This window comes from Talpa occidentalis, unplaced genomic scaffold, assembly GCF_014898055.3.
Source record: "Talpa occidentalis isolate TD23 unplaced genomic scaffold, MPIMG_talOcc4v2.1 talOcc4.2, whole genome shotgun sequence".
In the NCBI taxonomy this organism is placed as follows: Eukaryota; Metazoa; Chordata; class Mammalia; order Eulipotyphla; family Talpidae; genus Talpa; species Talpa occidentalis.
The window spans coordinates 7,536,439-7,559,751 of NW_023602073.1; the positions used below are offsets into that span (position 1 = coordinate 7,536,439).

A 23,313-nucleotide genomic window follows, 5' to 3' on the forward strand; every position below is an offset into this window, starting at 1 on the left:
CCATTTTGGTACTCATTCATTTAATAATTTTGTATTGAGTTACTATTTTGTTTCATTTTAGCATACTAAAGCTCAGGGAGTTTAGGCTATACTCAAAATTCACTAAGCTGTGACTTAGTGATAGAATGAGCCTGCCATCTCCAGACTCAAAAATCCAGTGTGTTTTACAGTATTGGGAGGGTAGGGGTTGTTCTCACAGAATAATTTTTAAAATCTTTTTTTTTTAAAGATTTTTAAATTTATGCATACAAGAACTGGGGTACAGGCCAGAGGTATGGGGGGTGAGAGGATTCACCAGAGACAGAGCGGGGAACAGAACAGGCAGATTGGCTGAAATACACTGCTGAGGGGAGCAGCGGGCGAGACAGGTGGGGTCTGCTGTGCCATATGGGTATCTCCCTGGCTGGGGATTGAACTCATGCTGCAGTGGCTGTGAATAGCTTCATAGGTTGTGTCTTAACCCCTTGCGCCACCAGGGAGGCCCTTAAAATTCTTAATATTCCTTCTTACTGTGCATTCTCATTAGTGGCAACAAAGATTGACAGCACCAGAGAGGATTACAGAGAAGCAACTGACGGTGTCTTCCAGCCTCACCGGCTGACACTCTATGTGAAATCTCAATTGATTTTTACAACCATCCTGTGAAGTGTATTCCCATTTTACAGATAAAGGAGTTGCGGTTTGGAGAGGCTAAACAACTTGCCTAAGATCAACGGAGTAGGTGTTGAAATATTAGAGTTGCATTTTGAACCCATTCTTTGGCCTCTAAAACCATTAAATTAGCCTTCCTCCTTCACACCAAGTCGAATAAATTTGATGTCTAACTGGGCACTTAACTCCAATTAACTCTGCCCAAGGTTTTGCAGGTATAATGAAAGAACCTTTATATTGGCCTCTGATCCTGAGTTTAATTGACCAGAAAAATCTGGTAAAAAAGTTACTCATTCAAGTAACTCAATACCCACCAAGCTCCCAGGATATCTGAAGGGAATTACCTGAACAAAAGTGTTGTCTTATTTTTAGAATGCATAAGAGTGCAGCAGGTCACGCCTCCCATGCTGTCTCTTGACAAGGTCCGGGCATTGGGGGAGACTCCCGAGAAGCGGGGAGTTCCTGTGCTCCCCCAAAGAGGGAAAGTTGTACTTCCCAGAAGAAGGAAGTTCTTACACTTCCCAAAGAAGATCTGAACTAGGGAGTCTCCATGGCAACGCCTGCTAATGCTCTCCTCTTTGTTTTTGGTCAATGCTGAAGTAAGTTAGTTATTAACTGGCATGTGAAAACCTAATTGGACCCAGGTGACAATTGGCTTATTGTTCTTACCATGAACTATCACAAAAGAAGTAAAAAAAATTGTTTTAGGTATAGTTAGGATAGAAATGTCCTGGCCCTGAGAACTATGGAGAACAAGCTGACCTGAACCAGCTGTGCTTGGAAACCATAGCCTAACATGGGAGGTACCTGTTTCCTGGAGTATGAGGTCAATAATTCGCAGGCCGGGTGGAGGTTAGGAATTTCTACTTTAGAGTTAGACTTCAGTAGAACTTACGCAGATCTGATGAATTGTTTTAAAGCACTTTGAGGTGATAAAAATATTAACCAAGTTAATTGAGTGCTAGGAAATAGATTGATTTCAGTCATTGGATATAGAATAGGAATTTTACACCCATGTTTGGGAAAGTTTAAATGTTGCCAAATGTTATACAGTTGATCATGCTAGTAAATGAGCTGCACCTAGGAAACTAATTGTTCTTAGATTACCAAAAAATGGCCTACAGGTGTAAGGCCAAGGGAGTCTTTCCATGATCATGAGAAAATATGTATTGTCTCTGCTCTGCTTCAATGCTTACGCTGATGGAATCCCACCGCTTGCCTTAAGGTATAAAGACCCACTGAGACCCTCAGCAGGAGATACTTGCACGAACTAAGGTGTCTGTGTCTACCTCACTCCTACCTCGCTCCACTTCTCTTCAGTCCTCCGAGAGAAAACTTGGCCGACGCCATCCTCTCCTCTCTGAGACCCCTGATACTTCTAGCTGGGGCTGGTCTCCAGCATAAGAGAGAAGAGGTTATTAGAGTTTGTATGAGCTCTGACCCCCTGGGACAGCTCTGATTATTTCAAAAATTATGTGGTGAAAGTTAAATTTATTTTTTTCTCTGGGAGCTTACATTCACTGTTCTAGATAGCACATATCTGGTACAATAAAATTCCTCTTCAAGGACCATGGTTATTTTTTATTTTATCTTATTTTTTATTGAAGTAACACATAACACTATATAGTTGTGTGGATTACTAAAAACCAATGTGTTTAAACTACATTAAATCCACCACTAAAGTCCAATTCTATCCTTCACTACACCATCTTTCCCCTTTCACTAAATCCTCTTCTCTCCTCCCTCCTTACCTCCTGGTAATCATCAACTCATCTCAAAACTCTACATTTATTTTATTGATTAGTCCATACATTTGTTTGCTTTCACTACATTCCACATATAAGTGAAATAATTGTCTTTCTCTGGCTTATTCACTAAGCATCATTGTAGGGTAAAGAAAATGTCAGGCTTTTCTGCCCTCCCGCCATCAGGATAGATGATGGATCTTGTCCTGAATGCATGCCTGATGGCGGCACCTGGAATAGGGTGTGGGCATAGGTAGATGGGATTCACCTGGGCTAAGACTGTGCTTTTAAGGGCGGCGTCACGGGGACGCCAGCAGCAGCAGAAGCCAAAGCAGAAGCCGAGAGAGAGGCCGAGAAGCAGAGAATGCCAGAGAGTCCAGATAGAGTGAGGATTTCCTGGGGGCTGGGAGGCTGGCAGGCCTCCCAGCCCCCCAGCACCCCTGCCTGCCACATACCCGCTGAACCCCAATAAAAGACCTGCAAAAAACCACTGAGGACTCTGACTCCTCCTATACCCGGTCTGCATGGGATCAGAAAACCTGCACTGTGCCTGTTCCTGTCCTTACAATCATACTCGCCAGGTTCATCGACATTGTAAATGGCAGCATTTCATCTTTTTTTTAAATAGCAAAGTAGTATCCGTTATGTATCTATACCACATCCTTTTTATCCAATCATCTGTCAGTAGACACTGAGGTTGTTTCCAGCTCTTGACTGTTATAAATAATGCTGCAAGGAACAAATTAGTGTCTTTGTATTTTTCAGGTAAATGTCCAGATTTGGGATAACAGGATCATATGGGATTTTGATTTCTAATTTCATGAGGATTTCCACATAGCTTTCAACAGTCATTCAAATTATTTGCAGCTGGCTTTTGAGCTTTCCTGGACTTGAAGTATGGCATAGAAGGAGCTTAGTCAAGGTTATACCTGGATTCACTTTTATGTCCTCTCTCATCCTAAACACAAACCCAGTAGTGAATTAAAAATATATCAATAAAATTATGTAATAACCACTAGGGGGGAATCCATATTAAAATCAATTAATATGTGTTCTAAATTGGGCCTCCCTGGTGGCACAAGGGGTTGAGATGCAGCCTATGAAGCTAACTGCAGCCACTGCGGCGTGAGTTTGATCCCCGGCCAGGAAGCTACCCATATGGCACAGCAGACCCCTCCTGTCTCGCCCGCTGCTCCCCTCAGCAGTGTATTTCAGTTAGTCTGCCTGTTCTGCTCCCCACTCTGTCTCTGGTGAATCCTCTCACCCCCCACACCTCTGGCCTGTACCAAGTTCTTGAACGCATAAATAAATTTTAAAAAAATACATGTTCTAAATCACTAGGGAAAAGAAAGGAAAAAAGAGGTCAGTGTACAAAAGGTTTATCACATTTTGGGGAGAGGGAAACTGAGAAGAAATGTGATCGCTTCTTGAGCAAGGAAGAGAAAATTATACCCTAGGAACCAAGGGAGTATTTCTGACAAATTGTGAAGGGACCCATTGGAGGTTTCCGGTGCTTTTGAATGGTGCAGAGAGGCCCATGGCTGAAGATGGGGAGATGGTTTCAGTGCCTAGGTACATACATAGTGACCCTATATTCTCCCCTCTCATCCTGGACAGCTCCCCACCTGTCCTCAAGGATCCAAGGGCTCATTCCCGATACAGAATGAGTAAGTTAGGCCTCAAGTTTGGTACATGCAGAAATAAATCAACATCCAGTTGAATAAGGGATGGAGCTCAGTCCCTTTCCTGCTCTATGCCTAGAACCACAAGTTCCTACATGCCCCTGCCCTCATGTTACCAGGAGAGCCTTGGGGGGAAAAATTCTTTTTTTTTTTTTAAAGATTTATGCATACAAGAACTGGGGTGCAGGCCAGAGGCAGGGGGTGAGAGGATCCACCAGAGACAGAGTGGGGAACAGAAACAGGCAGACTGACTGAAATACACTGCTGAGGGGAGCAGCCGGTGAGACAGGAGAGGTCTGCTGCGCCATCGGGGTCACGTCCCTGGCTGGGGATAGAACTCATGCTGCAGAGGCTGCGGGTAGCTTCATAGTGCTGCTTCTTAAACCCCTTGCGCCACCAGGGAGGCCCTTGGGGAAAAAAATTCTTTAGAAAAATTTTGAGTTTACACTACTTATATGGATTGTGATTTTGGGTTTACTTAGAGTTTTCAAACATTATTTTATTACTTTTTTTTCCCCCTATGCCATTTTTCGCTCCCCATCCTCTTGCCTTCTAATGGGTTGCTTATTTTGTTATCCTTGCCTTTCTCCTGCTTCTGCTGATTTGGAAGCTTATTCTTGTTAAAAGTATGTTAAGGGGCCTCCCTGGTGGCCCAGGGGTTAAGCCTCAGCATTATCAAGCTATCTCCAGCCACTGCAGCATGAGTTCTATCCCCAGGCAAGGAGCTGACCCATGTGGTGCAGCAGACCTCTCCTGTCTTGCCCGCTGCTCCCCTTAGCAGTGTATTTCAATCACTCTGCCTGCTCAGCTCCCCACTGTCTCTGGTGAATCCTTAAACCTACCCCCCTCACACCTCTAGCCTACAACTCCGGTCTTACATGCATAAATAAATAAAAATAAATCTTAAAAAAGGATACAGTAATTCTATATTTGTAGGCTTTTCCAATATGCCTGTCCTTTTAATATTATCCTTATTATTTTTTTTGAGTCCCCTTTAGTGCATTTATTTTTAAACAGGTATTTGATAGTTCTTATTTAAGTGTTCTGTACCTTAGGTTCTTGTTCATCCAGTCCTGCTGCTGTTGTATCTGCTGACGCTCTGCCCTGGTGTTTGCCTCAGTGGTTTGTAAATTTTGATTGTGAGCTCATCTTTGGCAGGGATTTATCCGTGTATGTCCTGGTTTGAGGGCTTGAACCACAACAGAGATTTTATATCTGCTTCAGTTAGGTATTTGAGAAGTTTCGCCACTGTAGGACCACTACTTATGTTCATTTTTTAGCATTTGATTTCCTGATATATGCTGGAAGTAGAAGTAAAAATTCAAAACTTAGCAAGTACATGGTACAAATTCTTAAGGGAAATACCATTATCCCCTCTACCTACAACTTCCTGCATTCATATTATATCAGTGCTTAAAACATCTCCCTTTTAGGCAGGAGCCTTAATTCCAAACTTCTGCTGCAAATGGGCCCATGCCTTGTCTCATTGGGGTGAAATTCAAGTTCTTGGGTATTGGGCTAGGAATGATCTTCCCTTTACCATGCATGTTTACAAGTTTGATTTTCAGTTTCTGTTTTTCCTTCACTTCTTAGAGACTTCCTTTTCTTTTTTACAGATTAGATATTCATTTGCTAGATTTTTAAAAAAGATTTATTTTATTTATTTATGCATACAAGAGCTGGGGTATAGGCCAGAAGTGCAGGGGGTGAGAGAATCTACCAGAGACAGACTGGGGAGCAGAACAGGCAGATCTACTGAAACACACTGCTGAGGGGAGCAGCGGGCGAGTCAGGAGAGGTCTGCTGAGCCATGTGGGTAGCTCCCTGGCTGGCCAGGGGAGCCAACTTCTGCCACAGTAGCTGCAGATTGCTTCATAGTGCTGACATTTAACCCTTGTGCCACCAGGGAGGCCCCTAATTTATTAGATTTTTTTCAGATTACATTTAAAAGATATTTATAATTAATTCAAATAATGTTTCCTGAGGGTTTTAGTATTATGTCATTTGCCATTAGCCAAAACTGGCAATCATCTATGATTGTGCATCTCCTATACACAACCATTTAGTTATGTTGTAATGTCTAAAAACTGGCCCTCTAAACCAAGTCTAGTAGGCTTCGTGTTTCTAGTTAAAGTATGTTTCTAAGTTCTTATCAACTGATTTACAACTGTTTTTGGAACACATCCTGATTAATTTGACAGTGCTCATATTCATTTCAATCTTGATTTTATGCTTTTATGGATGGGCTTATTAGAAAGGCATTCCACTGTTGCATTTTTAGGGCCCTATCCTTCTATGAACACTAACTAAAGAGCAAGTTAGCATGAATATAAGTGAAACCCACACCAATTTTTCTTTTAAAATTAAAAATGTTGGAGCCTCCCTGGTTGCACAAGGGGTTAAGATGCAACCTATGAAGCAATCCACAGCCACTGTAGCATGAGTTCAATCCCCAGCCAGGGAGCTACCCACATGACGCAGCAGACCTCTCCTGACTCGCCTGCTGCACCCCACAGTAGTGTATTTCAGTACATCTGCCTGTTCTGTTCCCCACTCTGTCTCTGGTGAATCCTCTCACCTCCCAAGCCTCTGCCCTGTACCCCAGTTCTTGTATGCATAAATAAATAAATCTTTAAAAAAATTAAAAATCTTAACAGTTTACTTGCAGCTAAAAGCTTTTCATATGTAAAACCTTTTTAAAAATATTTATTTATTTTTGCATACAAGAACTGGTGTATACGCCAGAGGTGTGGGGTGGGGGGTGAAAAGATTCACGAGAGAGAGTGGGGAGAAGAACAGGCAGATCTACTGAAATACACTGTTAAGGGGAGCGGCAGGTGAGACAGGAGAGCTTTGCTGTGCCATGTGGGTCAACTCCCTGGCTGGTATCAAACTCTAGTTTGATAGCACTGTCTTTAACCCCTGCGCCACCAGGGAGGCCCCTTTAAAACCTTTAATACATAAAAGTTTACATACTAAACTCCAGGCAAAGGTAGAGCCATGGTATGCAAATATGGAAAAGGAACTAGAGGTTTCACGGGCAAGATACACATGGAAACATGGTTACAATGCAAAATAAATGAAAAAACTTTTGAAAGACAATCTGGATACTAAGGAAGAAGAGAGAAAGGTTAGGGGATCAGGGAAAGCTTTTTTGAGTAGTGAACTTGAACCAGCCCTTGAAAAACAGGAGGATCTTGGCTTAGAAGGGAGATTGAGAGATAAAAAATAAGCATGGTTTGAATGGATGTTTTCTATTCTCTGGTGTACAGCGAGCCTGGATTGAGGATAGCATCAGCCTGAAATGGTGGTTTGGGTCAGCTCAAGCAGGATAGCATGGTTCAACAGAAAAATCTTGACCTTGGAGTCAGACAGATAAAATCCTGATTCACTTACTGTTTGACCCTGAGCAACTTTCTCAAATCTCTTTTCTTCCTTATCTTTATCTGTAAGATGTAGATGACAAGGTTGATCATACAGATTGTTACATGGGTTAAATGTAGTGATGCGTGAAAAAGACATGCTGCAAAGTAGGCACTTAATATCCTTTGAGCAGCGGAGTTAACTGTTGTCTATTATAAAGAATGTGAGAAATAAAAATTTAGATAGCATTTTACAAATTATTTTTATTTTTTCCTAGCTTCATTGAAATATAGCTCACATATTGTATAAGATGAAGGTGATAATAATTTGATATATGTACATAGTACGGTATGATTACTATAATATTTAGTTAAATCATCTGTCATCTCACAGTGACATTTTTTCTGAGAAATTTTACTTATTTATTTTTAAAGATTATTTTATTTATGCATATAAAAGCTGGGGTGTAGGCCACAGGTGCGGGTGGGGGTGGTGGTGAGAGAATTCATCAGAGACAGAGTGGGGAGCAGAATGGGCAGATCTACTGAAATACACTGCTGAGGGGAGCAGCGGATGGCTCAGGAGAGGTCTGCTGTGCTATGTGGGTAGCTGCCTGGCCAAGGATTGAACCTGTGTTGTAGTGGCTGCTTCATAGTGCTGAGACTTAACCCCTTGTGCCACCAGGGAGGCCCCCTGAGAACTTTTAAATTTTACCTATTCATTTTCAAATATACAATACAGTATTGTTAACTGTAGTCACCCATGAACATCATATCCAACATTTCTTTTTTTTTTAAAGTTATTGTTGAGGGCCTCCCTGGTGGCACAGGGGTTAAAGAGAGTGCTATCAAGCTATCCGCAGCCACTGTAGCTTGAGTTTGATCTCCCAGCCGTCCAGGGAGCAACCCACATGGTGCAGCAGACCTTTCCTGACTTACCCGCTGCTTCCCTCAGAAGTGTATTTCAGTAGATCTGCCTGTTCTGCTCCCCACTCTGTCTCTGGTGAATCCTCTCACCTCTGGCTTACACCCCAGTTCTTGTATGCATAAATAAATAAATCTTTAAAAAAAGCATTGTTATTGAGGTAGCATTGGCTTACAACACTGCATATGATGGATCTGCTGTACCATGCCCACCACCAAAGCACCCATAATCCTTCAACATAGACCACTGCGCCCCCCTCTTTGTTCCCACCAACTCCCCCCACCCTCCTCCAGTAGCCTCAGTTCCACAGTCATATGCCTAGGGTTTATATTGGCTCAGTTTTATCAGTCCCTTGGTTTTGCTGCTCTATATACCAAGAGTGAAATCTACCAGTATTTGTCTTACTCTCAGATTTATCTTCTTCTAACCAGACATTTGTACCTGTTGACCACCTTTGTCCATCTCCCCCTCCCCACCCCTATCAGTAGCCACCAATCTGTGCTCTTTCTGATTCAGGTCTTTCAGATTCCAGATATAAGTGAGATCGTACAGTTTTTCTTTGTCTGCCTGACTTAATTCACTTAGCATAATGCCCTTAAGTTCCATTCACGTTGTTGCAAAAGGCAAGGTTTCCATTTTTATGGTTGAGTGCTATTCCATTTTCTATTCCCTATATGCCACATTGTCTTTATTCATCCATCACGGACACTCAGGTTGTCAACTACCTTGGCTAGTGTAAATAATGCTGCAATGAACTTGGAGGTACAGGTACCTCTTTAAAATGCTGATTTCATTTTCTTCAGATAACCTAGAAGTGGAATTACTAGGTCATAATGTAGTCCTTTAAAGTTTTCTTTTTTTTTAAGATTTATTTTTTATTTTATTTATACAAGCACTGGGTAGTCAGAAGCGCGGGAGGGTGAGAGGATTCACCAGAGCCAGAGTGGGGAACAGAACAGTCAGACTGACGAAGTACACTGCTGAGGGGAGCAGTGGGCGGCAGGAAAGGTCTGTGCGCCATGTGGGACCCTCGCCCGTGGCCGGGGATGGAACCAGCGATGCAGAGGCAGTGGGCAGCTTCGCAGCCCAGCGCTCAACCGCGCCACCGGGGAGGCCCAGTCCTTTAAAGTTTTCGAGGAAACTCTGTGTATTGTTTTCCAAAGCGGTTGCATCAATTTACTTCCTGCAACCAGTACAGGAGGTGCCTTCTTCTCCACATCCTAGACAGCACTTGTTACCTTTTGTCTTGTTAATAATAGAAAATTGTTGAGGCACTGGTGGTGGGCAGAGTGTGAATGCACACATTTGTAGAAGTTTGTAGAACCTCTGGAGAAGACACAGAGATATAACACTATTTTGGGTCAATAAACATAATTTGGGAAAAATATAATAACCATTGTATTTTATTTTAATATTTGTTTTTATTTATTTATGCATAGAAGAAATGGGATGTAGGCAAGAGGTGTGGGGGGTGAGAGGATTCACCAGAGACAGAGTGGGAAGCAGAACAGGCAGATCTATTGAAACACACTATTGAGGGGAGCAGCGGGAGTCAGGAGAGGTCTGCTGCGCCTTGTGGGTCACCTTCCTGGCCGGGGATCAAACTCGGGCTGCAGTAGCCGTGAATTGCTTCATAGTGCTGACGCTTAACACTTTGTGCCATCAGGGAGGCCCCAACACTAAATATCTGAGCTGACTAGGAGAAAGGAAGAGAATACTACTGCCTGTATTTTTCCTTCTCTGTTGGAAAACCAAAAAACTAAAAGTATGACAGTGGGGACCACTCTACAGCTCTGAACAAGATTTTGAGCCTGACAGTATCTGATTAAGACAGTCTTCTGGATTTGAAGCTCAGCGCCCCCAATTTTTGGCCTTTGGGGTCTTGACAGATCCTTAACCTCTCTAAGACTCAGTTTCCCCATCTCCTATATGGGAGTAATGACAGTATCTACCTCACAGCATTGCTGAAATGTTGGGAGAGAATGCATATGAAGCCCTTCACACATTGTAAACAAATAGCACAGTGAAGATATTTGATAATATTAAAAGAATATTATGTTTCTTGCCTACAAATCATGTTACCCTCCTGTTCTCCACCTGTAGCAATGGCATGCTTCCTTGTGGAATGAAGGATACAGTCTTGTACACAGCATAACTTTCAGGCCTCACCCAAGTTAAGGTAATTTTGAGAGGCATCTTCCATTGAATGAGTTTTCTTAGTTTCCAAAGCCTTCCTTTGCATATTCGCAGCAGAAATTGGGAGACCGAGCATTGTGTTAAAACCCAAATTATAGCAAGAATGGCTCCCTGATATAAAGGTGATTCCTGTGAGACAGGAAGGGGAGAAGGGAGGGATCAGAACAAGGGACTAGAAAAGAGATGGAAATTCAGAAGTTGATTCTGGTGAGGATGCTTTCTGGTCCTCAAGCAAAGACACAATTCTCGATGCCCTGGTCTGGGGTGGGAGGTAAGCCATTAAGAATGTTTGGGGGGCCTCCCTGGTAGCACAAGGGGTTAAGTCTCAGCACTATCAAGCTATTGGCAGCCACTGCAGCACAAGTTCTATCCCCAGCCAGGGAGCTACCCACATGGCACAGCAGACACTTCTGTCTCACCCGCTGCTCCCCTCAGCAGTGTATTTCAGTCAATCTACTTGTTCTGTTCCCCACTCTGTCTCTGGTGAATCTTCTCACCCCCTGTACCTCTGGCCTGCACCCCAGTTCTTGTATGCATAAATAAATAAATCTTAAAAAAAAAAGGAATACATTTGGAAGGTAAGATAGGTTGAGAGAGTATTTGAGCCTCCCTAACCTGATACCTTGTTCCTCCCTGTTGCTTCCCCTCAGCCTTGCTGTGGTAGGATTGAGAAAAGAGATAAATGGGCTCCAGAGAGCAAAGGCAACTTCCTGAAAGGCCTTGTGAGTGTTGCAGTAGAGAGCTGAGAATCAGTCATTGTGATGGTCCTGGGGTTGGCCTGCCGGGAGGGGCAGGAGTGTGGGGGCAGGAGGGTTGGGGAGGGGAGCAGGGTGGGTAGCCCAGGGCTGGGAACCAAGGCCAGTGGAACCAAGCTTTGTAAGTGCCAGTGCAAGGCCAGGAGGGGGTCCCGCATCAGCAGAGGCAGTTTACCAGGCTCCTCGGGAGTAGCTGTCCTGCACAACATTTCTCAAAGGTCAGGCCATTACTGACATCAATGTTGGATGAAGCCTGCACAGAACTTTGAGCCAAAATTTAGGTGAGGAAAGTACCCCTTAACCAGAGGGCAGTAGAGGGCAATGTCTGACAGGAGGAGGAGGAAAAAGGAAGTTGAGAAGCGGGGAAGGAGGAGAGAGAAGAGTCCCCATGTTCTGCTTGAGTTCACCGAATATTCAATTCACCTGAAAGACTAATTTTAAACAGGAATAAACTATCCTGGAATCCTTTTCTATGTATCTGTGCCATATTTTATTAGTCCATTAAATTTTTTTTGCTCATCTGTTTTTCCTTTAAAAGTATTCTTTTAAAAATCCCTTCATTTCATTAATTTATTTAAGATTTATTTATTAATGAATACAAAAACCGGGGTACAGCCCAGAGGTGCGAGTGGCGAGAGGGTTCACCAGAGACAGAGGCTGCAGATAGCTTCACAGTGCTGTGCTTAACCCCTTGCACCACCAGGGAAGCCCCATTTTATTTATTTTTTTTAAAGATTTATTTTATTTATTTTTTAAAAATTTATTTATTTATGCAGACAAGAGCTGGGGTGCAGGTTAGAGGTGCTAGGGGCATGAGAGGATTCACCAGAGACAGAGTGGGGAGCAGAACAGGCAGATCCACTAAACCACACTGCTGAGGGGAGCAGCGGGCGAGACAGGAGAGGTCTGCTGTGCCGTGTGGGTAGCTCCCTAGCCATAGATCGAACTCATGCTGCAGAGGCTGTGGATAGCTTCATAGTGCTGAGACTTAACCCCGTGAGCCACTAGGGGCAACTACTTTTTTTTTTTCCTAAAGAGCTGGATTCCTTTATTTATTCAGTTTCCAGTTGTCCACTTTTCACCATGGCCTCAGCTACACGATTTCTAGTTATGATGATTTTAAAACATGCCCACACGTTCTTAGACATTCCTCTTTTTGCAGAGTCATAGGAATAGGAACCCCATGGGGTTCATAGGAATAGGTCCAGGGGGTTCATAGAAATAGGTGCCCACAAAGTCCCGAGGGGTTCATAGGAATAGGTATAGGAAACCCCACAGTGCCATGGTCTTCAGTGAGAGCTGGATGAGAGAGGGACTCCCTTCTGATACAATGTGGTGGAAATGACTTCTGAGACCTGGTTATCAAGGCAGGTGGCTCTGTTTCCTCACCAGGACTCACGCGGGAATCCCACCTCTGTCCTGAGGACAAGCAGGGGTGCTGTCTGGTGTGTCTGGCACACCAGCCTGCCCGCAGTGTGTGCAACAATCTACTCAGGCCTCAGCACAGGATTAGTAAGAGTTAAGGAATTTTCCCTGTTGGTCCAGGTCACCAGGCATAGGTGACCTATTACACAGTCTTCTTGCCTATAAATAAAACCTAGATAAGGATCATCAAACTTGCATGTTTCCCTGAAGGGATTCCCCACCCCCCAGCTCTCTGGATAATCAACAAGAATGGTTACAAGAGTGGAGACCAGGAGACACCAGGCTGAGGAATTGAGGTACTCCGGAGGAGCCCTCTGGCACTCAGCAACACTCTAGAACATTTCCTCCCTGCCCTCTCTGGGAGGCACTTTCTTTGGAAATGCTGGTTTCACTGTGTCCTTTTCTTGTCACAGGAAATAAGCACTTCTCCTTGGTATACTCCATCAGGACGTGTCTTTTATTCCGGCCCTGGCACCCACCGAGAGCATGAACCCAGTGGGTTCGATTTCAGGTCCCCCACCTGATAATCCACGGGAGATACTGGAATCCGTGTGGTCCAGAATCACCTCCCTGAGTACTGGACACACAGAAATTGTACGGGATAAATTGTTACAAGCTGCAGTGTTTTGTTGTTTTTTTTTTTTTTTTGGTCACAAATATTGAATTTATTATTCATCCTCCTGCATAAAATTATGGTTTCTCCCACTATTTTTTTTCTAATCAGGATTCTTTTTTTTTTTTTTATTTTTAAACAATATTTGCTTCCCCCCACCCCCTCAGGTGGAGTCCCCATAGAGTTTCCTTCCCCAAGGCATCTGTGCACCATCACCTCAGTCCCCTGTGCTCCTCCCTCCTCCCTCTGATCCCTCTCCCTCCTGCTCCCCTGCAGGATGTCTCTGGTTTATAATGGTCTGGTTTTGTTTTGTTGTGTTTTGTACTGTTGTTATTGTTTTACACTGATGTCTTATTTGGTTCCTCTATATTCCTGCTATAAGTGAAACCATCCTCCGATATTTTTCTTTTTCTTCTGGCTTATTTCACTGAGCATAATTCCATGTTGCTCCATTCATGTTGCTGCAAATGGCATGAGTTTATCTTTTCTGATTGCTGAATAATATTCCATTGTGACTATATACCACATGCAGTGTTTTAAGGGCAACAGACTTTGTAGCAATATGCTTTCTCATCAATACGTACAACAACATGAAAAAGGACTAGGGAAAATTGTGGGTAAATTGGCATTCTCATATTGCCATTATTGTAGCTTTCCATCAAGTGGTGCTGAGGTAAGATCTTACATGCTCATTGTGGGTGAATTGCTCTTTTTTTTTTAAAGATTTATTTATTTATGCAAGAACCAGGGTACAGGCCAGATGTGCGGGAGGGTGAGAGGATTCACCAGAGACAGAGTGGGGAGCAGAACAGGCAGACTGATGAAATGCACTGCTGAGGGGAGCAGCGGGCGAGACAGGAGAGGTCTGCTGTGCCATGTGGGAGTCTCGCTGGTGGGCTGGGATCGAACCTGCGCTGCAGAGGCTGTGGACAGCTTCGCGGTGTGGATCTCAACCGCCTGCGCCACCAGGGGAGGCTCAAATTGCTCTTTTTTGTGTTAGTTCCTGCAGCTAATATTTTAACTGCTGTTTCTAAGTAGCTTGCTTTATTTGTGGTTGACCACACACTAGGTAAAACTTATTCTGACTCAACAAGGGTGAGGAATCAATTACATGCAATTACACGAAAGCATGACGCTTGACTCATTTATTTTCCTAAGATTTTTAGTCAAAGAAAAACATATCTGCTCTGCTGGGATAGTCCCTAGCAGTTCTACTAGGTGAAGACAGTAACAGAAACTACGAACATCTCTATAAGGTTTGGTTCAGGTAGATACCAAGGAGATAAGTCCCAAGCTAATGGTTTGAAGTTGTTATAAACACCAATGTTGTCCAGTTTTAAAATTTTAATAGTTCCAAGTGTTTTAGGCATTGTAAAAAGGTCAAAGGTCAAGTTGGTTTGTTGATCTTTTCTTCCAGAGACTCCAAACTTAGCCTTTTCTTTGTAAAACACTCATTGTTTTGTTCATCAGCCTCAGTGTCTTCATGTGGGCCCCCCTAAGGATCCCGGACTTCCTTAGAGAAAACTGGCACCGAGGACACCTACAATAAGCTCTGAGGTGGGTCTCCCCGGTGGCACAGTGGTTGAGCGCTGGGCTGCGAAGCTGCCCGCAGTCTCTGCAGCACCGGTTCAATTCCCAACCGCAGGTGAGGGTCCCACATGGCGCGCAGACCTCTCCTGCCGCCTGCTGCTCCCCTCAGCAGTGTACTTCGGTCCTTCTGCCTGCTCTGCTCCCCGCTCTGGCTCTGGTGAATTCTCTCACCGTCCTGTGCTTCTGACTGTACCCAGTGCTTGTATAAATAAATAAATAAATCTTTAAAAAAAAGCTCTGAGGTGCTGGTCATGGCCAACTGGGCTCAGAGGGTGGAGACTGAGTGGCCAACATGTCTTCTTGCATATCTAAGAGCCGTGCGCAAACATACAGGCCCGCGGAGAGCCTCACGAGGGGAAAAGTAACTTGAATTCCTAAGAATGCACAAGCATGTGTGTCCAAGAACATCCAGAAGATAGTTTTATTTCAAATTAAATGAACTCCTTGCAGGAAAAAAATGACCCTTAGTGGCATTCAAATCTACAATCATTTTTCCCGTCACCTGGTGGTGCGGGGATTGGGTGGGGGGGGGGTTGATTAGAAAGTGACAAGTGGGTTCAATTTAGACTTCGGGATTTTGTACTCTGCCCTGTCAGTGCCAGTTCACAATGTGTGAATGGGCAGAGCTCGCCTCTGGGGCACGGAGCAGGATGCCTTTCCTCCAGGTTAGCAGAAAATCTGAGATGAACTGCTACATATTACAGGCTGACGTTGCTGTTCTTTTTTAATCTAGGAGGTCTGTGCAACATTACACTTGAGCCAGTGTTACAGTGATCAGTTCAAGGCTGAATTCAGAAAGCTCTCTGACTGGGGAGTGGTGGCATATTTTTGCTTTTTGGTTTTTGGTCCACAAGAGAGCAAGACCTCTTATTACATCATTTAAAAAAAAATTATTTTATTTATTTATGCATATGCGAACTGAGGTAAAAGCCAGAAGTGTAGGGGGTGAGAGGATTCACCAGAGACAGAGTGGGGAGCAGAACAGGCAGATCTACTGAAATCCACTGCTGAGGGGAGCAGCGGGCGAGACAGGAGAGGTCTGCTGCTCCATATAGGTAGCTCCCTGGCCGGGGATCAAATGGCTGCTGATAGCGCTGACTTCAATCCCTGTGCCACCAGGGAGGCCCTTATTACATATTCTTTCAAGACTCTTAAATTATATGTCCAGAAAGGTTTACGTTTTAAAATAAAGCTCCTTAATCATGCCATTAGTTGATTTTTGTTCCCAAGATGGTACCAATCTTGGAATACTGCAATTAAAAAAAAAATAAGTATTAGCTAGAGCAGAATAATTTGGAAGACAGCATCTCCTTCTTACTGAACCATAGAGGTATTTAAGTCAGTACCTGGAACAAGGCTCTGTTTTTGCCACGATAATACCTATGCCCAAATGAGTACACATAGGATGACACTAGGGCCTCCCCTGGTGGCGCAGGGGTTGAGTGCAGCGCTGTGAAGCTGTCTGCAGCCTCTGCGGCACTGTCGATCCTGGCCGGCTGGCGAGGGTCCCACATGGCGCACAGACCTCTCCTGTCTCGCCCGCTGCTCCCTTCAGCAGTGTGCTTCGTCAGTGTGCCTGTTCTGTTCCCCGTTTTGTCTCTAGTGAATCCTCTCACCGTTCGCGCCTCTGAGCTATACCCCGGTTCTTGTATAAATAAATAAATCTTAAAAAAAAAATGGGATGACACTAGAATGCTGTACTTTGGAAATGTACTATTAAGCACATGCCTCTATTTAACTATCAACAATCAACTAACAACAACTTATGTTCTAAGACCAGTTTGATTTCCCACCGTCATAAAGACAAATGACAATGTTGAGTGCTGAAAGACCACTGACTAACCTCATACAGCAGAGGGAACAACTGTTTGGTCACTGTTTCTAGTTGCCACTGTTTATTTAAATATTAAATGTCTGTTGTCCTTCCCCTATCCTCATTCTACAGAAATCATATAGGTTTTGGTTTTTTTTTTTGCCTCTCTCTAAAGTCTCTAACAGAAGGCACCCTGGTCCAGAATAGGCTAGATCTAATTATGGTCACTTTATTTAAGATTTATTTATTTATACAAGAACTGGGGTACAGTCAGAGGTGTGGGAGGGTGAGAGGATTCACCAGAGACAGAGTGGGGAACAGAACAGGCAGACTGGCTGAAATACACTGCTGAGGGGAGCAGCAGAGGTCTGCCGTGCCACGTGGGATTCTTGCCAGCTGGCAGGGAATTGAACCCGCGCTGCAGAGGCTGCTGATAGCTTCACAGCGCGGTGCTCAACCCGCTGCGCCACAAGGGAGGCCCTAATTGTGGTCACTTTAGAAAGGCAACTGTGAACAGAGAGTTTTCAGAAAAGGTTCTGCACCCTGCCTTTTCGATAAAACTTTCATATGAGAGCTGGATTATCAGTAGCCACTGTTTCACGGGTGGCAGGACACGGCTATGTGTTCACAGGATTAGCGTCCTCATCGGGTGTGTGCGCATTACAGCCGCCTCTCCCACCTGCTCCCTGTCCCCTGAAGTTGTAGCTCTTTGCACAGCTCTTCTGGCCTTTGTAGGTACCCCATTCTCCTTTCAAGAGGCCTGCCCCTCTATGACGCATCACCAGAAGACAGGGAGAGGAGAAAATGAAGTGTGGGTGATATCTAGATGTGTCTCCCTCTCTCTGGCCCCATGAAGGCCTTTCTCTCAGTTCCCCATTTATCAAACACTTCATAACAACAGAGCCCACAGCTGTGGGATCAACAGATAGCTCACGCCCCCCAGGAACAGTGTCTAGGACACATTAAACCCTCGATGAACATTGGCTGTTGGCTGGTGCTACTACTGTGCAATGCTACGTGACAGGCACACGTACAAACACGGAATTCGATGCGAAACTCATGGCAGTTATTAAAGACAGACAACTGATCTTTTAAAATCTGAATGAGACAGTTTGTATTCTAAAACACACACACACAAATTCTGTACCAATTAAATATAATAAAGTTGAAGGGGGATATAAATTACAGTTTTTCTTTTTTTTAAACAGACAATAGTAAAATACTACAGTCAGCTCACTATACACACAAATCATGAACAGCAGCTTTTCATTAAAGTCTCCAATTTCTTACTCATTTACTGATGCTAAAAAGTGAAAAGAAAAAGTGTACAGCAGGCTGTACACAATCTCTCTCTCTCACAATCACATTTATTGCTGTACATCCAGACCAACTGTACAGGCATCTACAGAACAGGTACAGCAAGTCCTCTTGTAAAAATTTCCCCACACATAATCCTTCAACATTTCTGTCAGATGGAGGATGTGACAAATGGAGACATGGACGCAGGGTCATCTATACGTACATCGTCATCTGCAGACTCGGTGACACGAGCTTCCATGGCCTTTATAACTCGTTCCATCTCTTTAGCAATTTTCCAGAAGTAAGTAAAATAACACAGCAAAACCACATCACCACAAAACCTACCAACCCCAAACCAAACCACAAAGAGACAAAAACCAACATAGATCCTTGTGTTTTCTTACAGTAATACTGCTCTCTGCTTCCACCTGCCAGGCTGGGCTGAACCCAGGGCGGGCAGCGCGGGGGTCAGTGCCTGACCATTGTCAATGGTTACAAAGCAATGTGCGTCCGCAGGTGGGGGGCCAGGAGGAAGACCAGAAAATACAGCTGTGAGATTTTTCAGTGTGCTTATGAAATGGGGGACAGGGAACGGCAGCATGAGGCCTGGTAGCCAAGGGGAGCATGGCACCAAACTCCCAATCTCTCTCTCTCTCACTCACACACACACACACACACACACACACACACACACACACACACACACTCACAGAAAACAAGAGTGGACAGCAAAAAACGCTCAGTCTTATGTAAGTTCTTTGGTTATAAAGAACAGCACTCTGTAACCTTTTTTTGCAAAGAGGGATTTGGAACCTCAGTCTTAGTCAATAGTATCTTTTTTTTTTATCTGTTTAAGAGACCGTCCAAGTTGCTCTGTAACAAGTCCAGTACCTTATGATTTTCTACAAACCACTTTTATCTGCATTTTAGTGTGCAGTCTTGTGTGTCTCGGAACAGACATACGTTAGATACGCATTTCATATACATAATATATATTATTTATAAAAAAAAACACAACAAATTAGAACATTGACTCCAGATTCTACAGTAGGAACTGATTAAAACTGTACAAGAATAAAGTCTGTTTGAATTTGTGGAGGTTTCTACACAGCGGGGTGTGTAGTTAAGTGCAAACGAAAATACTGCCACTTATTAAATCCAGGATTTTCGGTGCTCTGACTTTTTGGGAAAAGCAGAGGCTGCCGATCCACCCGAGTGACAAAGTGCCGCTTCTCCCCAAGGCAGGGGAAGGAGGCGGCCCTGCACGCCCATGGCTTCCCCTTGGAGACCTGAGGTCGGCCGGCCGCAGCATGGTTTAAAGATGGAGCTGGTGCTTTTGCGAGGTGACCGGGGACACAGACGCCTGCTTGCGTGTTGCTGCAGCTCACCGAGCAGCTGCGCTCCCCTGAAATGCAGATGCCAGTGAGTTCAGGTTCGTATCTCCTCAGCTTCCCCTCCCCACCCACAGGGCCCACCCTCAGCCTTCCCTGCCCACCCAGGCAAGGAGCACCTCCTAACTGGCCCCAGGGGACCCGGTTTATTTTGGAATCCAGTTCTAGAATTTCCACACTATAAGGAAGAAACCCAGCCCCAAGACAAAATGTGTAGGAAAAGTAATGACAAGACCCAGAGTTAAAGTCAAAAAAAGAAAAAGTTATTTCTGGGCCTACAGGGTGAGAACAAATGTCAAACTTTAGTACTCAAAAGGTTCTCAAATTTTAACACCTTCAAAACAATGTATTAAAACGAATATAGGGCCTCCCTGGTGGTGCAAGGGGCTAAGCACAGCACTATGAAGCTGTCCACAGCCACTGCAGCACGAGTTCGATCCCTGGCCAGGGAGTTATGCACATGGTGCAGCAGACCTCTCCTGACTCGCCCGTTGTGCCCCTCAGCAGTGTGTTTTGGTGGATCTGCCTGTTCTGCTCCCCACTCTGTCTCTGGTGAATCCTCTCACCCCCCCACCCCTGCACCTCTGGCCTGCACCCCAGTTCTTGTATGCATAAATAAGTCCTTAAAAAAATAAAACCAATATAACAAAATGACTCAAGCAATTAAAAAAAGAAAAAAAATAACTGTAATCTTATTTCCCCAATACAACATATATTTTTGGAAATTTTAGTTTTAAAGCAAGATCTAGAAAATTTCCAAAAAAAAAAAAATAGCTACAGTTCTTTTTTTGTCCTGCTCTAAACAATGCAGGCAATGAGAGAGGGGGTTGTTGCTCCTCTCTACCCTACGGGGGTTGTGCAACTGCAGGTTCAGCCCTCAGGCACCAGCCTTTCAGCTGGAAGGGTTTATGAAAACTTTACTTTATCTTCCCTGAGCCCTCCCAAAGTAGTCTTCTTAGGTGTGGAGGGCAGAACTTCTGGAAATTTCCATTTTTAAGAGGTTCCCTCCCCCAATCCCACTCTGTGAGTCTACTGCACATCTAGGTTTGAAAAGTTTTGTTCCAGATTGAAGAATGAACCCCTGGACTTCTTGACCAATCCTTCCTGGGAGGATTGAAAAGCCCACCAAGCAGATTCTGCTTGAAGATGAGTGTAAAGGAAGTTGAAGACTTTTAAACAGATGGAAGTTTAGTTTGCAAGAACCGCAATAACTTGATTGTTATTCTTCTATTAGGAAAAAGAGGTTTTCTTACTCTAAGAGATCACTCTTTAGATTTTACAGTTTCAATTTGTTATATAAATAACCACACAAATTTGAAGGGCTAGTGTGGAAAGCAGGGGTGGGAATATCACCAAACTGGAATAATTCCTCAGCAAAATGAAGACTGAATAGCACCAAGATGATCTTATCCTTTATCAAGTCCTGTTCTAGTTCTGCCAGTTCTTTGTTTTGCTAGACTCTAGGGCTCCCATACCCCCCTATAGACACCTGCCTTTAGGCTGTGGGGCTAAAACAGTGACTCTGAACAGGAAGAAATCGTAGCCATTCAGGAGCAGATTGCTTAGAGGTGGATAATTGCTTAGAAATGGTTAATCTTATTTAATTTATTACATATTGCTTAGAAATGGATAATCAAATTATTTATTATATAATCCACTGTTTTTCTTCAGACTATTAGCAAAAATCCGTGTTGCCCCAATATGGAAATCAAACATTAGAGTAAGCCAAGCCAGGTAACTTCCAAAGTCCAAACTGCAACTGCTCAAGGAATGTACCCACAGGCGTGTGGCGTGTTTACTCCTGCCAAGTCCCTGTGGTGAAGGGTCTTGGGGGTCGGTCTACTCTAGGTGTGCTCAGGGGTACCCAGATCCCAAAGCACTGCCTCTGGCACGGATTACCTGGACATCCTCTGTCGAGGAGTGTAGCTGGCTTGGGTCCTGGGGCCCATCTGAGACACTCTGACTGTCCACTTTATTTGGTAGGTTCCTCCTACTCGAATGCTCTCTAGCAGAAGAATCTGTCAAACCGTCAAAATCTTTCCCATCTGACACACCCATGAACTCTGTGAAAGAATGGTCCTCCAGGATGTTCATGGTATGCTCTACGGTCACCTCCCTGGGGCAGAATTCCCTGGCCTGCTGGCCATTCTTATTGGGGCAGGCATCTTGTTCTGAACACGAGCCAGGCCTACAGAGTATCTGGGAGTTTTTTCCAGGGATGCTTTGGGATGGTGGGCTCCCTTTGGCTAAGGCACTGTTTTCCTTGAATGGCACCGTAAATATCTTCTCCTTTACCAGGCCTCTTTCTAGTTCTGTCAGCTCTTTGTTTGAGGACGACGGTCTGAACTCCTGCATGGGGGAGGGTCCAGAATGCTCGCTGGAGTCGGCATCCTTCATCTGGTTGGCCAGCTGGTCTGAGCTGTCACTGGAAGGGACCACCATGTCAGACAAGGTGGCATTGGAGGCACTGTGGGAAAAGTAGCCACTGGTAATACTGCTGGTGGTGGGGCTACGGGACACTTCTTTCTCCAAGACCCTTGAGTTTGTCAAATCTACTTTCGAAGAAAACCACTCCCTGTTCTCCAAGCTGGCATTGTAAACACTGAAGTCGGCGAACTCCACAGGGACGTAAGGCTGTGAGCTTATCAGCTTCCTGTTAAAAGCCTCCAGCTCACTTTCTTCTTCCTCAGAGTCCTACAGAAATGAAGCAAAAGTCAGTCGTTAGTTCCTTGGAGTGAGTGCCAAGACGGATTTTAATACTTTGCTATGAAAGGCATTCATGTTTCGTGGTTTTATTTTCCATCTGAGTTAAGTTTGTCGTGTGTTGGGGACACAGGTACATTTTCTTAGAGATCGGTGAATGCATATAAACCCACGACATCTAATAATATTTATTTCTCCTGTGCTCACTCTAGGCTAATCAGAGACATTTCCTTCCCCTGGTTTAAATGAAAGAATGGATGTGAAATGGCGTAGACTTTTAATTAGTTACTCATGGTTAGTTTTCAGTTGCTGTGTTTTCTCTTCTCTAATTAAATGAGTAGGAAAGAGCTTCTCCTTCATTTGTTCTTAAGCCTCACCTTGGGAAGGCAAGTGCAGATAATTAAGGTAATTTGTGAAAAGTGCCTGGACTTTTCATTGGGAGAAAGGACAGTAAAGCAAAGATCTTACTCTCAAGAGCAAAAGCCCAAACAGCACACTTTCAACACCCATGCTCGTGTTACACTAAATGTTGTAAGGCTATGAAGTAACAATCAATCAATCCGAAATGATCGCTTTCCAGGGTTTTGGAGACGAAAGACAGAGTATTTTGTGAGAAGATGAGAAAGGTAGTTATTTTTTTAATATAATGAGTTTATTTTAAAAAAATTTCAGTGTCAAGTAGAATTGAACTCCAATGTATGATTGCTGTAGGAACGTATTTCCATCTCAACTTTACAACTACTTGAAAGCAAGAGTCCTTGACAGTGGAATGAATTGCATTACATGATGTGAATCCCTATATATTTGTTGACTAATAAGGAAAATAAGTTAAGAATATCAAGAAATGCTTGGAAATGATCATTACGTGAACTGAAGATCATCTTAGAATCTCTGAGGTTTAGAAATGACATTTCTCCACTACTGGTTGACTCAGGGGGTATCTTCTTTTCTGCCACTGCCTAACTCCTTGCCTTGGGACAAATCACTTATTTGTCCTCACCACATTATTGTAATGAGAGCCTGAAGTTGCACATGTAAAACCATAAGGATATAGGTAGTGAGATTTAAATGAAAATCTCCGTTGTCAAACAGCTTCACAATTCTGTTTATAAAGAGTGAAAAATATGCAAAAGTGGACATCATCAACTCCCCAATCTCTCTCC

At 43.9% G+C, this 23,313-nt stretch overlaps 1 protein-coding gene across 4 annotated transcripts in view; it reads right to left on the reverse strand.

The window, feature by feature from the left end:
- Nucleotides 1–18,951: 18,951 nt before the first annotated feature.
- KIF13A (kinesin family member 13A) overlaps nt 18,952–23,313 on the reverse strand; it is a 207,861-nt gene continuing 203,499 nt past the window's right edge. For all 4 annotated transcript variants that reach the window (XM_037518911.2, XM_037518910.2, XM_037518908.2 and 1 more), the window contains 2 exons: nt 21,347–22,141; nt 18,952–19,461 (listed from right to left, as the gene is read on the reverse strand). In XM_037518911.2, the coding sequence (XP_037374808.2) occupies nt 19,441–19,461; nt 21,347–22,141 (816 nt within the window). In that variant the 3' untranslated portion in view covers nt 18,952–19,440. The remainder of the gene's footprint in view (nt 19,462–21,346; nt 22,142–23,313) is intronic.